The 15,783-nt window shown below is 44.3% G+C and overlaps 1 protein-coding gene across 1 annotated transcript; it reads left to right on the forward strand.

Annotated features, from left to right (window-relative positions):
• Positions 1-315: 315 nt before the first annotated feature.
• On the forward strand, positions 316-15,058 carry WHAMM (WASP homolog associated with actin, golgi membranes and microtubules). The gene is made up of 10 exons (XM_051628096.1): positions 316-886; positions 3,697-3,870; positions 5,184-5,334; positions 5,859-6,028; positions 6,703-6,868; positions 7,824-8,011; positions 9,403-9,489; positions 9,570-9,665; positions 10,044-10,527; positions 13,381-15,058. Exons 1-10 carry the CDS (start codon positions 338-340, stop codon positions 13,665-13,667), a joined length of 2,352 nt encoding a protein of 783 aa, XP_051484056.1. The 5' UTR covers positions 316-337; the 3' UTR covers positions 13,668-15,058.
• The last annotated feature ends 725 nt before the right edge of the window (positions 15,059-15,783 follow it).

Raw genomic sequence — 15,783 nt, forward strand, 5'->3', positions numbered from 1 at the left:
CAGGGCGCTCCGCGGCTCCGGCCAGGAGCACAGGAGAACGGTGGAGGCCTCAGGGAACGCCGGTGTTCCCGGGGCCCTTGTGCCCCCTGCCCGCTGCTTATTTATTTCACGGCAACCACGGACCCCTCCCGCGCGGGGCCCGCCCAGCTCCGCAGGGTGAGACCCCGCCCCCCCCGAGGCTCCGCCCCGGCCCCGCCCCCAGGAGGCGACCGCCAATGGGAGCCTGCGCTGCCTGTGACGCGCGCCGGGGCCCCGCCCCCCCCCCGCGCGGCGCGCGCGCGGCTCCTTTAAGGCCGGCGCGCGCCCGCCCCCGCCCCGGGGCCGCGCGGCCGCCGCCATGATGGAGGCGCAGCCTGACAGCCTGGAGGGCTGGGTGGCCGTGCGCGACACCGCCTTCGCCGAGCCCCGGCCCCCGCCGCCGCTCCGCTTCCTGGTGGGCTGGAACGGCGTGGAGGGCGCGTTCGCCGTCACCTGCCACGGCCGAGCGGAGGCGGCGGCGGCGCAGGCCCCGCAGAGCTGGGCCGGGCTCTTCTCGGCGCCGGCGCTGCGCGGCGTGCACCGGCAGCTGGCGGCCGTCTGCCCGCGCCTGGAGCCCGCCTTCCCCGCGCTGCCGCCCGCGCTGCCCGGCGCTGCCGCCTCGGCCGGGCTGTGGGCCGTGCTGTTCCCCGCGGGCGCGTCGCCGGGCGAGGCCGAGGTGCAGGAGCTGTGCCGGCAGCTGGAGCGCTACCTGGGCTGGGCGCTGGAGCTCTGCGGCGGCCGCGTGCTGCTGGACGCCCTCTTCGCCGCTGACCGCCAGCGCGACGACGAGTACTTCGAGAGCCTCCACGAGCTCCACAGGAAGGCCCTGCACGGCCACCTGGCCCGGGCCAAGGAGGCCCTGCGGCGGGTACGGGCCCCGGGGCCGGGCGGGAGGGCGGAGGGGCCGCCCCGCAGCACCGGTGCGGCCTGAGGGGCCGGAACGGGCCTGTGAGCGGGCACGGCGGCCCGGGGCGGGCCGGGCGGGCCGGGGGTGCGGCGGGACCGGCCCCTGCTCTCCGTGGAAGCAGAAGAAGGTTCCCCCGGGTGCAGGGCCGCCTTCGCTGCTGGTGCCGGTGCGAGCCCCTGCCCTAGCGCCTCTTGCTCCCCTGGGAGTTGCAGGCCTGAGACTGGCAGGCTCTGCTGCCGGAGCTGCAGTTGCTCAGGTCAGACTCGCTTTTGGGTAAGGTGAGCAAGGGTGACCAAGTCACTGCTATCACCTTGTTCATCGTATTGTCTAGGTTCAGGTTAGTGCTTACGAAAACACTTTCTAGGTTTTCTGGAAACGGCTAAGTCAGCTTTCTGAAGTACTGAGTGTCATCAGTCACGGTAAACACTGCTTTATTAAGCAGGGAATAAGGCAGCTCCAGGTGGGCAGTCAGTATAAGACACTGGAGTGCTTGCTGAAGCTGAAAGCACTCCTACAAAAACACATAGCTAAAAATATCCCGAGTGTTGTGCAATGGGTGGAATGGTAACTGAAAGGGAGAACATAATTGTGCTCTCATTTTTTACCTCCTTATGGAGGTCTCAGGCTGCCTGTTTGCAGTGACACGTGTAGCTGGGCCCAGTCAAGTTTTTTATTAAAACCAAACTTAGCCAAATAAGTGAATTGCAGTCAGAGAAATTGTGTTAAGTTTTTTAAAGTGTCAAAATGTGGCTGAATGACTGTACAAACTAGCGATGGTGTTAGCCCTTTCTCCCTTTAGTCCTGTTTCTTCTTGCTTTAGATGTGGTCTTGGATTTTTTCCCCCTAGTTCTAAGCATGACTTTAAAAGATGGCATCTTGTAACACAGTTGCAGGCAGCACAGGCATGTTCAGCCACGGGGCAGTTGGGGGGTTGATGGTTAAGTAAACTCAGTACCAGTTATTCTGCTATCACCAACTATACCTTAGATGTGGCTAAACACGCTATAGAGTGGTGTTGTATTTCCAGGCCTAAAAAGGATATGAATTCATTATGTTGTAGTCTAGACTAGTATATACAATATTCAAGAAATAAAACCTGCCTTTTCTGGCACTAAACTAGCTTTAAGTGTCAGAGCATCCTTCCCTTTTTACATCCATGTCCTTCTCAAATACTTCATCCTCTGGCCCAGGAAACTAATTTTAAAGAATGAGAAGATACTGGTGCAAGATGGAGGAGAACAGTATTGTGTAAATACTTCTTTTTGTGTGTGCATCTTCAAAGGCAACAGAAAAAACCCAGTAGCTGTTACAACAACCATAGGAGTCTGTTGGGCTAATGGCAAACTAGAGTTGTATGAAAAGAATATCAGATTGTATATTAACAAGGATTTTACTTTAAAAGAGGATGTGTTGCCACCTTGTCCCCCTCCCTGCCCCAATACCAAACCTTCAAATTTGTGTGATGACTATTTTTTCTCATTATTTTAAAATTTCATTGATACTGCCCCTCTACTTGCTATAAGCATCCTCTAGGAGCAGCAGTCACTGTAACTACTTGCTTTGAGTGTGGGAACCAGAAAGTGAACTGGTGTTTCTATTTAGCTTCATTAGAGGGGAAAAGCAGACTGTTGAATTGCTGCAGGTGGGCCCTAGGACTGTGTCTGAGCTACCACGAGCTCTTGAGGGAGCCTGATGAGCTGCAGGACTTCTGGGGTTATCAAGAATGTTGCAGTTCAGATCCTCTTGGTCTCTGTCCTGCCTGTGCCAGGCCTGGAGGGAGAACGGGTGGGAAATGCCCTTGAGCTGCCTTCTACAGATGTTCCCTGAGGAAATGCCTCCACAGCTGGCAACTTCGTTCCTGCTGTCTTGCCTAAACTCAGCTGGCAAGGGCAAAGGTTTAATTTCAGTGCTTTTCAATTGCAACACAATCAGTTTTACCTCACTAATGCTTTTTCTCATGGTTCAAGCACCAAACACTCCCTATTCCCTGCCCTCCTTACAGAGCAGTAGGGCAAACATTGTCCTTCCAGGGGGGCTGTGTTTCTCTTTGGAACTCCACTGTGTTCTCTTAGCTTGCTCCCTCTGTCCTCACGCATAGAGACCACTGTGGTCTTTGAAGCTTTGATTGGTGCCAGAAAACAAATGTAATTGAGGGAAGTGTCCACCTTTATATTTCATGATAGAAGCAAATAAAGACCTTAAATAAGGACTAACATATCAGAAAGGTGGCTCTTATATGGAAGAATTGCAAGTTACAAAGTGTAATACATAACTGTTATACACATGTTAAAGGCATTTACCTGCAGGGTCTATCAGGAGTAGAAATCTGTTTGTATTTTTAAATAGCAATCTGATTTTTCTATGCCTGAAGGCAGAAACTCTGGATCCAGAAACTTATTTTGTATTAGCAGGCATTTAGCAATTGTGGAGGCAGTGCAGAAGGTTAAGAATTCCTCGTCCTTCCAGTGCAGACTTCTCCAGTTCACCACTTGTGTTATAAAAAACAGCAACCGACTCATCTACACACAACTGGGAAGAGTTCTGTGGAGGAAGCTCTAGGCATAGTTCTTGCAGCCTCGCAATACAATATGCAGCAATTAGTGCCTTGAACAGTGTGGTGTTAGTGATATTTCCAGCCTGGTGTGCACCTCCTGTGTAGTGGGAAGCTTTTCCTGTCCATCAGGTGACAAAAGCCAGGTCCTTCACACCAAAACTCATCAGCAGACGTGAATGCAAAGCAGCCAAGTCTGATGTACCTTTTATCCCACTAGGTTCTTCAGCGGCATAAAAATGCTGACACAATGGTGGCTTTGATGAAGGTTTATGAAGAAGAAGATGAAGCTCATCAGGATTTGGTCACCATGGCAACACAATTCTACCAGTATTTACTGCAGCCCTTCAGAGATATGCGGGAGCTCGCAACACTGTACAAACTGGAAATCCTGGTAGGTCTGCCTTCACAGAGAAAAGCTAAGTTATACAGCAGGGCATCAGCTGCTCTTGCAGCAGTTTAGACTCAAATCACTTACCATTCCCTACTTCTGTCTTTACCTACCTTTTTTATCCCTGCCAAGCCACCAAATATAACAGTAATTCAGAGTTTATGAAGAACCCCCCCTTAGAGGATTCCAGAGTCTATGATAGTGGGTTGAATAAAACTGCAGCTCTTTTCCCACCAGTGTCCCAGTTCTTCTGTTTTGAGGAATCGAAAGGAAAACACTCCCTATCTCCACCTCTCTATGGTTTACTCTCTGTTAGGCTGAATTTACAGGGGTGTGTGCCACCTTCAGTGGGATTAGTTTGTGACACTGAGAATGGCATCCCCCAGATCACCTGATGAACCACATCAGCTTAGTTGTGGTAGAACAGACCCAGAGGACACCTTGCCACACTAAGCAGTTTTCTATTGATGCTACAACCTGCTAGAAGTACAGATTGAAACATGTCGGTTGTCACTTTGTTAATTCAATGTGCATCTTAAACTGGAAGCATGTGTTGAAAGTGATGATGCTCATGGAAGAGTCAGCCGTTTGCTATTTAGATTTTTCCTTAAATAGTCTGTTAAAATTAAAATGAGCTGTTCTTGAAAAAAGTAGAACAGGTTCTTGGATACTGAAGGTGTAAACCTGTGAAGATAAAGTACCCAGCATGCTGTACTGAAAATTAAAGTGAAAATTGGGATGGATGAAACAAAGTTTGTTTCTGTAATAAACTCAGAGATATATTTGAACTCATTTGAAATGTAATTTAAAAAAACAAAACAAAAAACCAAAACAATTGAGTACTAGTCTTGTACCCATCTATGCTTTGTGGACTGGAAAATACTCCCATGTTTTTTTCTATATCCCTGTTCCTGTGTGAAAGAACTGCCAAACTGGAGAACCTGACACTGAAATGTGCTGTCAACACAAGGGGAAAAATAGAAGGGAACATTGCACGTTGAAGAGTGATTTCAAATTACTTTTAGTAACAACTAAAACCACTTGTGATGGATGTTATTTTTAAGTTGATAGTCTTAAAATATTTAAAGAAATTGATCCAAAGTCATGATTGGGGAACCAAGGTTCTGAGGTAGCCCAGAGAATGAGGAACAGGGCAAGGCACAGACATGAGTAGTGATTCCCTTTGTGACAAGTAAGGAGAAGGTCATGTTTGCCACCGTGCTCTGCCTTGCTTGAAATGTCTCTTAAGTGTAGCATAATGTGGGCTGCACCACTGTGGTAACCAGTTGGTAACTGAGAATTTTGTCTCCTTGCAGAAATCTTTGCAGTATGATAATTTGGGGCCTAGAAGAGTAGCAGCTTTGCAGAAAGATGCTGAAGAGTGGACTAAGCGAGCTGAGAATGCTGTGTGCTCCATTCAGGATATCACTGTGAACTACTTCAAGGAAACTGTAAAGGCTCTGGCAGGTAATCAGAATTATTTGCACAAAGGTCTTGTAAATACTTAAGGGACTGAGAGCTCTTTTTATCACCTTTGCTGGTCTGTCTCTTTAGACCCTGAGGTTGGGATGAGTGTCTAACTTAAGAAAAGCATTTTATTCACTTAAGGTTTATAGCTTCTAACCAATTTGATTTACAAACTTGCGTTTGCACACAAACATTTTCAAGCCCTGAGACTTAACAGCTGCAAAAACCTCTGAACAAAAACCATGCACCCTTCTAACTTTTGATATGCAAGCCTCAAGGATTCAGCAGGTTAACTGAGTAGATTGCTTTGTAGCTTTTAAGGCATGTTTCTGTGGTACAATGAAGCATTTTACTTACTTATATAACATCATAAAGTCAGCCTTTTAGTCTTGTAATTTCTTAAGAAGCTTCAGAAATTGTATTAATAGCATCAGCATTTTTAGTACTGCAGCTACAGTAGAAATATACAAGGGCTATCAATACACTGCATTTCTCATCTCTTACTGCAATGTTGTAATCTGCAGCAATGCACAAACAGATGGAACAAGATCAGGAAAGATTTGGTAAAACCACCTGGGCATCAGCTTTACCACGACTAGAAAACCTGAAATGTATGTTAGCTAAAGAAACCCTTCAGCATCTGAGGGCAAGAGAGTTGTGCTTGAAGCAGAAGAGAGCTGGCATTCAGAAAAACGTAAGACCTTGCAAAGCCTCATTTTTCCATCATTGTCTTGTGAAGGGCTGATCAAAACCTACTGAAGTGGTCATGGGGGTAGACTTTCAAAGTCTTTGTTTATGAAACAGCTTAGATTTTAAGTTATGGAAAAATGAATGTCTCCATTTTTTTTTTAAATTACTCCATATATGAGGGCATGTATCAAAGGTGAAGATTTATGCTTTTAAGTTCAAGTGTCATGTTAGCATTTGTGATACTAACCATTAAAAGTGTTAGTTTTAGGGAAATTAAAACCAAATATTATCTTCAGAGGACACTGCAAAATAAAGATACTTACTTAATTTTCATCTGTTTGACTTGATGCTATCTAGCTGCTGCTAGGGGTACCTAGTATTTATTTTCCAAGAGCAGTGTACCACACCATGTATCATTGTTTTCAGGAGCAGTACTATTTGTGCACATTATTATGAAGGCTTTCCTGGTACACTTAAGGAGGACTTACACTTGGGGTTAGTAATGCTTTGGGCTCCTCTGAGATTTTGATCCAAGACATTTCTAATGTTTCCATACCAAAACACCAAAACAGCTGCCAGTTAGGCCAGACCCTGTACAGGTATCTGTGCATCCATGCATGCTTCCTGTGTGCATATTTTGTTATGAATGCTTTTTATTTTCTCTTTGGGGCTATACAGATGGAGAACCTCAGTGAACAAGAAGAGAACCTAACTGTAGTGGAGGAGCTGGAAATACAGTATTATGAAACACAGCTGGAATTATATAACGTACAGCTTGAAGTATTGAAACATGAAGAGAAGCTGCTTATTGTACAGTTGGACACTTTAAGGAGACAGATTAAAGGTAAGAATAAACAACTATTTAAGCACCTATCCAAAACTCAGGTATAGCCTGCTCTGTTTTCACCTAAAAAAATTTAATTATTATCGCTGCTCAGGTCTCAACAGTAGAAAGATCATTGGAAAACACAGATGCTGTGGTAGCACTTGATACTTTGTCTTCTGACTAACTAGACACTAATTTGGTAACAAAAGTTTTTTAAAAAACAAGCTGCACTGGTAGCTCATGTTGACAGCAGCTGTGGTATGTGCATGCACTGGTTTGGCATGTGGAATACCTTGTATTGAAAATACTGAACAGCTCTTGTAGTTATAGGATCAATGCATAGAAACTGTGGACCTCATGACCTGCTGAAATGGGTCCTGAAATTCATCACAAATCTATTGTAATAATTTAACATGTAGACATTGCAAAATACATCCTGTAATGACAAGAAGGGGTGATGATAACTAGATGGTACCTGAGTGATGCTATATTCCAGTTGAAGTGTCTCTTTGTAACGTATTTATGACCAAATTTGGCACCAGTCTTGTCTATGCTTTTGTGTACTTAAAAGTTCTGTATTAGTGTGAAGTAAACATTCTTCCTGCTTTTTGCATAATTAAAACCTGATAAACAGTAAAATAAGTCACCCAGTATTGATCAGAAGAGTCTTCAGTTTTCCAGGGAAACTCCAGTTGGTGAAGGTAGGGAGTTAAAGCACAGAGAGACATTTGAAAGAGGAAGCTAAATAATAACAAATGCTAACATCATCAATTTGATCCTGCAGAGTACCCCTGTGAGTAACCTGAAGTGTTTGCATAAGTCTTGGAAGGACCAAGCTCAGCTCCAGAGCATTATGCTTTCTAATAACTAACTCACTGCCTTCAGTGGCTTTTAAAATGTCGTTAGTTCTTTAAATGTTTAAATAACTGTGGCAATTTTTGGGTTTTTAAAAAAATGCCAAATACCTTTTTAGAGAAACAGGATGAAGTTGTTTACTATGATACATGTGAAAATCCTGAGGAGCTCAAGGTCATTGAACAGACAATGGGACAACATTACGCTAACTTGTCAGAAATGACGATGCTGAGGCAGAAGACTAAGCAGTTGGAGACAAAGCGTGGAACTGTCTGTGCGAGGAGAGCCTACCTCAGGAACAAAAAAGTAAATGCAGTCCTGGAGATGTGCATTTTCTTTAGCTGATGTCTTGACTCATGAGGGATGGACAGGAAACAACTAGGGAAGCTTTGGGTGGAGTGTACAAGATGATACATGACTCGGTGCCAAGGCCTCCAAACAGAAAGAGGGGTGATGTGATGTTAAGCCAGCTTTACACTCCACTGTGTGGTGCAAATGCCTCTAGTTTTTTAAGAGAGCACAACCTTAGGTAGGTGACCCAGGAGTTGTTCCCCTGTCGGTTAAACCTTACCAGAGCCCTGCTGTGGCCAGCTGGAGCTTTGCCCTGGCAACCTTTTGCAAAGCAGCTGCAGTGCAGGAGGAAACCTGGCCTGCAATGAAGGAAAGAAGGGTAGGGAAAAATGAACTGCTGCGCTTCTCTCTCCAGCCTCTCAGTTCTGTGCAAAGGGCAGTTTTTTCCTTTGTTTCCCATTCAGACCAGAACAGGAGGAAGATACAAGTGAGTTGACAGTTGACTCTCATGAACCTTCCCAGTGAGCTGGGTTTACCTTACACCTGCACAGTCCTGCTGGGGCAGAGAGCAGTTTAAGCTCAAGTCCATCTGGCCTTTTACTTCTCACTAGCCTGGACAAAATGGGAATAACACTGGAAATGTGTTGTGAGCCATCAGTGTCTCTTGCTTGCAACTGCTTCCTTGGCAGACACTTCCTTTGCTTCTGACTTCATTCACTTAGTTGCTGTCTATTGTTTGCATAACACTAAAGCCAAATGCCAGATGATTTACAAATGCTTGCCCAGCCATGTGGATAATCCCCCTCTGTGCAGTGACAAATAGTGACTCCCAGAGAAATAAGCCTGCACCCACCTTCTCTGCAGCAAGAGAGGGCCCTCCTGTGAGGCATTCATGATGCTTCCCGTACCTTTCCCTCCCTGGCTTTTGTACTTTGAGCTATGGCAAATAAGGCACAGGGGAAAGTTGCCTTATATTTTTGTAATGCCCTGCTAGCTTACCTCTTGCCTTCTTCCTCATGGCTTTGCACTGCTTTCCTCCAGCTGGTATCTGGCTGAAATTTCTTTAGAGTTTGTTTCTGGTTTTTTGCCTTCCCCCCCCTATTTTTTAACTCAAGTGTAAGAGCAATTGGTTCATATCTCACTATATTTCTTCTGCAGCATGAATAGCCCTGTGACTAATTAAGAGAACAAAAGACCTAATTGGCTTTAGCCATGAAGGAATCCCACAGACTTAACCTTTAGGGTCTCACATCTGCCACTAGTTGAGCTTAGCCATCTTTCTTGGCAGAGCCAAGCATTCAGCCTTGGTTGCTGTTTAGTGACTTGTGCGCAGGAGTTAATGGCACTGATGGTGCACAGTAAATGTGAACTAACCAAGGATTGCCTGCATTTTGCTGTTCTACCAGGATCAATGTGAAGCAAGCCACCAGCAGAGACTGCAACAGGCAGAAGAAAGCAAAAAACGCTTCCAGCAGCATCACAGCATACAGATAGTGAGTACTGAATAGCAACCTGGGAGAGTCTGGCAGCTGCTTGTTTTCATACACTAAGGCTCACTTGTGTTTTAATGCAGAAGAGAGACAAGCAAAAAGAGGAGGAGAAAAAGAAAAAAGCTTGGATAAGCCAGGAACGCCAGAAAACACTGGAGAGACTGAAAACATACAGAGAGGCAAGTACTGTGACCTACAGTAGTCCTAAATGGTGTCAAAACACAATGTCAGAAGGTAGCCATAGCTCACATGTGAGCACGGTCTGAATCAAAGACAGCCATTTGGATAGCCTAAAACATTGTGTGGAATGAGTTGAGAGGATGAAATCCACTAAGGATATAGTTTCCAGGTGCAGAACCTGTTGCAAAGAATACAAGTGAGGAAATGGCTTTGAAAGAAATACTTTGGTATTCATTTAAATCTGTTCAGGGTTGAATTTTCTGCTTGAATGGGTGAGTGGGACAGGTCTGTACTCTGTAGCTTTTTGTCTCTTTTGGGTTAATATTTTGGGCAGTCCAGTGGAGTTGTGACCTCCTGCCTTACGATTTGTTTTTCAGAAGTATCCAGCTCATGTTGTTCTGAAAACATCTTGTCCCCAGCCTCTCAGTCCCACGTTGTCAAGAAGCAGCACTCAGTTGGCTGGAGTACTGTCCCCTCCATCTCCATCAAAAGCAAGGGCAGCTCCAGAGCAGCCGCAAAGCATCCTACTGGTAGAAGCTGAAGAATCAAAAACTTCACATCAGAATACTCCAGAAGATATCCCTGTCCAGATTTTTTTTACTGATGGTGACACAGAGCAGCAAATGCACAGCAAGGGATTGATGGTCTCTCCAACCTCACCACCACCTCCTCCACCTCCACCTCCACCTCCTCTTTTACCCTCTCCTCCCCCACCTCCTCCTCCCCCACCTCTTCCCTTACCTCTCCAGTTAAAGACACCATCAGCAACAGAGAATAAGCCACTGTCCCTTAGCTCCATGGAAAGCCCTGCACTGCACAAGCAGGATGACTCATCCAGGAGGTCTATAAATCATTGCCTAGGTAAGAAGGCTCACACTGACTGGTGTTTTCTTAGTTTCCTGTATTTTTCTATTCTCCCTCCCTCTGGTTCTGGATTGTGCAGTCTTGTTTAAGAGAATGAAGCTCTTGGAAAGTTTAGTCTAAAAAGCCACACAGAGTAACACTGACCATCGCTCAAGGTGTTAAATTATAGAATCATAGAATGGTTTGAGTTGCATGGCCAGGAACACCTCCCACTAGACCAGGTTGCTCAGAGCCCCATCCAGCCTGGCCTTGAACACATCTAGGGATGGGGCTTCCACAATTTTCCTGGGCAACCTGTTCTAGTGTCCTGTTTGATGCACTGTACAGGGTCCTTAGCTGTCAGAAGTGCTGTCAAATTGGGCAGGTCAATGTTTTAGGACATTTGATCTTGAATCTCTTCTGGAGTCTTGCATGTCTTAAGTACAGCCTTACAAGTTAGTATAACGCATGCTTAATCACATTACTAATAGTTCTGTGGAGATCTTAATTCAGGACCTGAAAATGACACTGAAAAATGTCTCATGACACTGAAAACCCTACTGCTCTAATAGGTAGGAAGGTGTCAGAAGAAATTCAAAGGATAGGGGCTTTATTCACATTTTTCAGTGATAAGCAGCTTTTATTACCATGTTTGAACTTGCCACAGTTTTGCAACCCTTGATCCAAATGTGGTATTTGATTGAGGATTAATCATCTCTCCCATCAGAATACCACTGTGGGTAAATTTGTGGTTGTACTAAGGCTGCACTTTAGTGTTTATGATTTATGTGCTAGAGAGCTAGCAGTTGGGCTAAGGTATGCACAGCCTGTGTCCACTTGAAATTTGCTTGGTTTCTAAATAAAGGTTTCTTAGAAGAATTCATTCAGAATTCAACCAGGATTTGAAAGGCGGGTGGATAGCTTTGGCATACTAACATTCCTAGGGTAAAAATTCTGCTCTGTTACACCTCTGCTTTGTTAGCCAGATCATGCAGGTGTAATTGAAGGCCAAACTTGGCAATTGAAACAGGAGTTTGAATTGGAATAGAGCTCAGCAGCCTCCTGAGGCTGCACTGGTAATGTCCTGCTAACCGGCTTATTTTGATCTCTAAAGCAAGCAGATACTTTGGCTGTGTCAGGGAGATTGATCTAAGTTGGAAGCCAGCAGTTTTTTTGTAATTTTTCACAGGGGAGCTTATGCTAGAATGAGGCATGTCCTTAAATGTGGTGCATTCCTTTTCATTTTCAGACTATTCACAGTACTTCTAAGCAGCCTTTGTATCCCCTCAGTTAAGAGGCAAACCATGGGCCAAAACAAGGAATGTTCAGCATTTCAGTTCTTCCAAGGTGTGAGGAAGTACAAGCAGCTGAAGACCTGAGGCACAGTTGAGTTTCTGTGACAAACTACTGTGCATCCAGTGGGTCAGCCTGCAGACTTCAGTCTGGGAGGCCTGTGCGATACCTCTTACCACAGATACTCTTAACAAGCTTTGAATAGCAACAGGAGTTGCACACCGGAGTAGTCTGATTGCTAATGGAACAGCCTTGCTAGTAGCTAGTATTTACTGTCATTCACAGCCTAACACTGATGTCCTTTCATTATTTTTGGATAAGAAATCCTTTTTTGTTTATTGGAGAGATCTGATTGTTTACACCTATTTCATGAAGAAAAGCAGTGTGTTAATTGCTTTATTACTAATTGATAAAATACTGCTACAGGAACTTACTGAAACAGCTTCATGAACTAGCTGGTTTTAGATACACATGGAGTACTCACGTTTTTACACATGAAAAGCCAGGATAAGTTCATATTCTGGTGTTGAAAATATTGTCTGCAACGTGTTGATAGACTTTCCAAGGGGAACTTCTTTTATAATTTGTTAGTCTGACTAGTCTTTTAGCAGGCAGCTAAGTTGATTAATAGACTTAAGGCTTTCTTACTTGAAGGCTTTGTAGTACAACTTAGTGAATCTTTGCTTGATCCATTTCTGGCATCTCAGCCTCTGAAGGTACCACAGGGTTTAGCAGAATGTTACATTTCAAGTGCTTGATGTTAATCACATAAACTTCTGTGCACTGCGCATGGCAAAACTACTCCTGGCTGTGAGGCACAGATGGTCTGAACCTATGGCTGTAGCAGTCGACTGCTGTCCAGGGAAGCTGCCTCCCTGTCTGGCAGTCTGTAGCTAGCAACAAAGAATCCAACAGAAGGAGTAAAATGCAAATTACATTGTGTATCAAGAGAATCGGTGGAAGCTCTCTCAGTATGGTGTCCTTTATAGTCTGAAGTTCAGAAACTTACACCTGAGATTTACATCTTGTTGTAAAATGGGGATTATTTTTAAAGTCCATACAGAAAAGAGCTGTCTGCCTGACTGCTTGGGGCCTGATCTGGCTCCCACTGACTTCAATGTTGCAGTTTCAAAGCCCTTCTACTTACATGCTTTCATTTTTCTCTTGGCTGAGCAAAAATCCAATTGACAGTCTCGGCAGGCATCTGAGCAAGCCAGAAGGAATGGTAGATTGTTTCTAATGCAGAATACCAGAGATTTTTTTGAAAGACCATTAAGTTGTAATGAAAAAGAAGCATCCTCCTTTGTGTATCGTTTCTTCCTTAGAGCACGACCTTGTATAATGTTGAGGAGGCATTGGTGTCTCAATTCAAGGTATAAAAGCTTTAACTGCTTTTTAAGTGCAGTTCCAGAGCTTGGTGTTGCAGAAGCCTGAAAGAGTCTGAGCCAATGGACCATTCTTTTTCCTGTCTTTAGCAAAGATGAAAGGAAGAACCTTGAACACTTGGGCAGGGTTTTATACCTCTAAGGGTGACTGTCTTGTTCTTTCTTCTGGTAACAGTAGATTTCTCTGTTGTAGGTTCCATGGATGAGGTTTTGGCTTCTCTAAAACGTAATGAAGTTCATCTTCGCAAAGTGGAACAGGCCAATCCATATGCCTCAGTAAAAGACAGCATCCTCTGTGCCATAAGGCAAGGAGTTAAACTAAGGAAAGTGAATCAAGATACTGAGAAAGATGTCAGTAAAGGATCCACTAATGAGCTAGAGAGAAGCATTAAGGCAGCCATGCAGAGAATTAAGAAAGTGTCTGCTGATTCTGAAGAAGAAGAAAACGATGATCAGAACAATGGAGAATGGGACAGCTAACCAATTGAGGGTAACAGACTTACTGACTGGAACAGAGTGTGTGCCTCATTTTGCATTGTTGTAGAAGACTGTCCCTTTCAAAATGACAGAACAGTGTGATTGTGTGTGTTCCTCTCACAGTCCAAAATGTCTTGTCAAGTATGAGAGTCCTATTGATTTTTATAGGAGCTGCATATTCTTACTTTGCATGAGAAATCATACTCCAAATTATGCTTGCATTCATAGGTATTTCTGGCTCAACCATGTCATTATCACTGCATCTGAAGTGCTGGATTGAAACATGTAGTATTTAGGTTGTTACTACAGACAAGGTAATGCCATCAGAACACTTAAGGAGTGAAAAACTGAGTGGAAATCTATTTTGTCAGATAAGGAGAACCAAATCTGTGATGATAGAGGCTGACCAGAAAGCTTAGCATAATCTGGAACCTGTCATTCCTACCTCCATTGTTCAGAAAAATTTTAAACATTTTGCTTGTCTAATACAGCTCACTCTCAAATAACTACATGGATACTCCACTTATCATTATGTTATGAAGTGTGCACTTATGAATGAGCTTGATAATGCTAATTGGGAAAATTAGTTTCAAGTTTGAAATAACACTATGGTTGTAATTGCTGAAAAGATTACTTTTTAGCTGGAAGCTTAAATATAGAGAATTTTTAGATGCTAAATGTTTTTCGTACATCTGCATTTACAATGAACTGTTGGCATGAAAGAAAGAGCCAAAATATTGTCTACATTATTTTCTGGGATCTAGTCCTGTAATACAGAGCTGCATTTCTCCAGTGAGAACATCAATACCTGTTTATAGCTGCTCTCATGAATTTAAATCACCTGAAAGCCTTATAAATGGCAGATAATTGTGTTGTGCCTGAAACCTGACTATTTAAAAATCCAGTTACATTCAATTTAGGGGCTGTCTATTTTGGTAAATAGTGACAAAAGTGATTCAAAGTATCTTCTGGAGTTTATACTGACCCTTAATAAAAATACAGCCTGACAGACGCAGTGGATTCAGTGTGCTGTCATGTTAGGTTGCTGCTGTGAAGTAAGCTTTACTTACAGTGTGGCACTCTGCTTTTTGATAGTAAGTGGCAGCCATACAGCAGCTATGCTCTCTCTCTAATGGTATATGTAAATGCCCTTATTTTCTCAATTATTTATGAATTGTAATTTGGTAACAAAATTGCAAATAGGGTGCTTTAATTCCCTGTTCTGCTGTAGAGTAGCAGGTATGTTTAATCAGCACAGTAAATATGTATTCAACAGTTTTCATGCGAGAAGCAGCAGCTGGGGGTTCATTTTTTACTGTTTCAGCACTTGCTGTAGTTTAGGTGTTAGAATAAAATGACCTTTTTTTCTTTTTGTCCACTGCCATGGAACCGAATGGAGACAAAAGCAGTACAGGTTGGTTCTTACTCAATGCTTGTGACTTGTGTCTGCAGAGGGGAGCTGATGGGCAGGGTGCCACAGTGCACTGTGGACAAAATATGGTCCTTGAGAAGTGGTGAGCTCTGTCCCAAGGCTGCCCTGGGCAGAAGAGGCTGAGAGCTGCCCCCATGCACGCTGTGCCCTTGAGCAGGGTGGTTATTTAAAGCTGGCACAGAGGCTCAGCTGCCTTCCCATGGCTGGTCCCTCCTGGGCAGCTCAGAGCCGTTCACTGTCTTATCACTATGGTTGAATTCTCAGCTGCAGTGCTAGGGAGTTAAATGCAGCAGTTTAAAGTATGCAGAGAATAAATGAGTTGCAATTTCTCCAACAAATCTTAAAGCTTTTGTGTGTTTAACAGCAGCAATTGTACCCAGGAGAGGCCATCTGAGTAAGAGCAATGCTGGACAGTGATTTCTCCTATGCAGAACCTTCTTTTGCAGCTGTGCCTGAAGCTGAGCTAGGGGCTGATCTTGGACGTTCAACAGAGGTCTCTACATCCCAGGCTGAAAAACTTCCTTAATAGCCCACTCTAACTGTGAAAAATGTGCTGCAGGAGTTTTCTGGTTGGTGTAGAAGATTTCAAATATCCTTGCTGCTTGGTTCACTACCAAAATTCAAAAGATGCTTCTCAGCAGAGATGAGCCCTGGTGGACATAGGGCTCTGCCTCCCAGGAGGCAGAG

This window comes from Apus apus, chromosome 10 (genome assembly GCF_020740795.1).
Source record: "Apus apus isolate bApuApu2 chromosome 10, bApuApu2.pri.cur, whole genome shotgun sequence".
NCBI lineage: Eukaryota > Metazoa > Chordata > Aves > Apodiformes > Apodidae > Apus > Apus apus.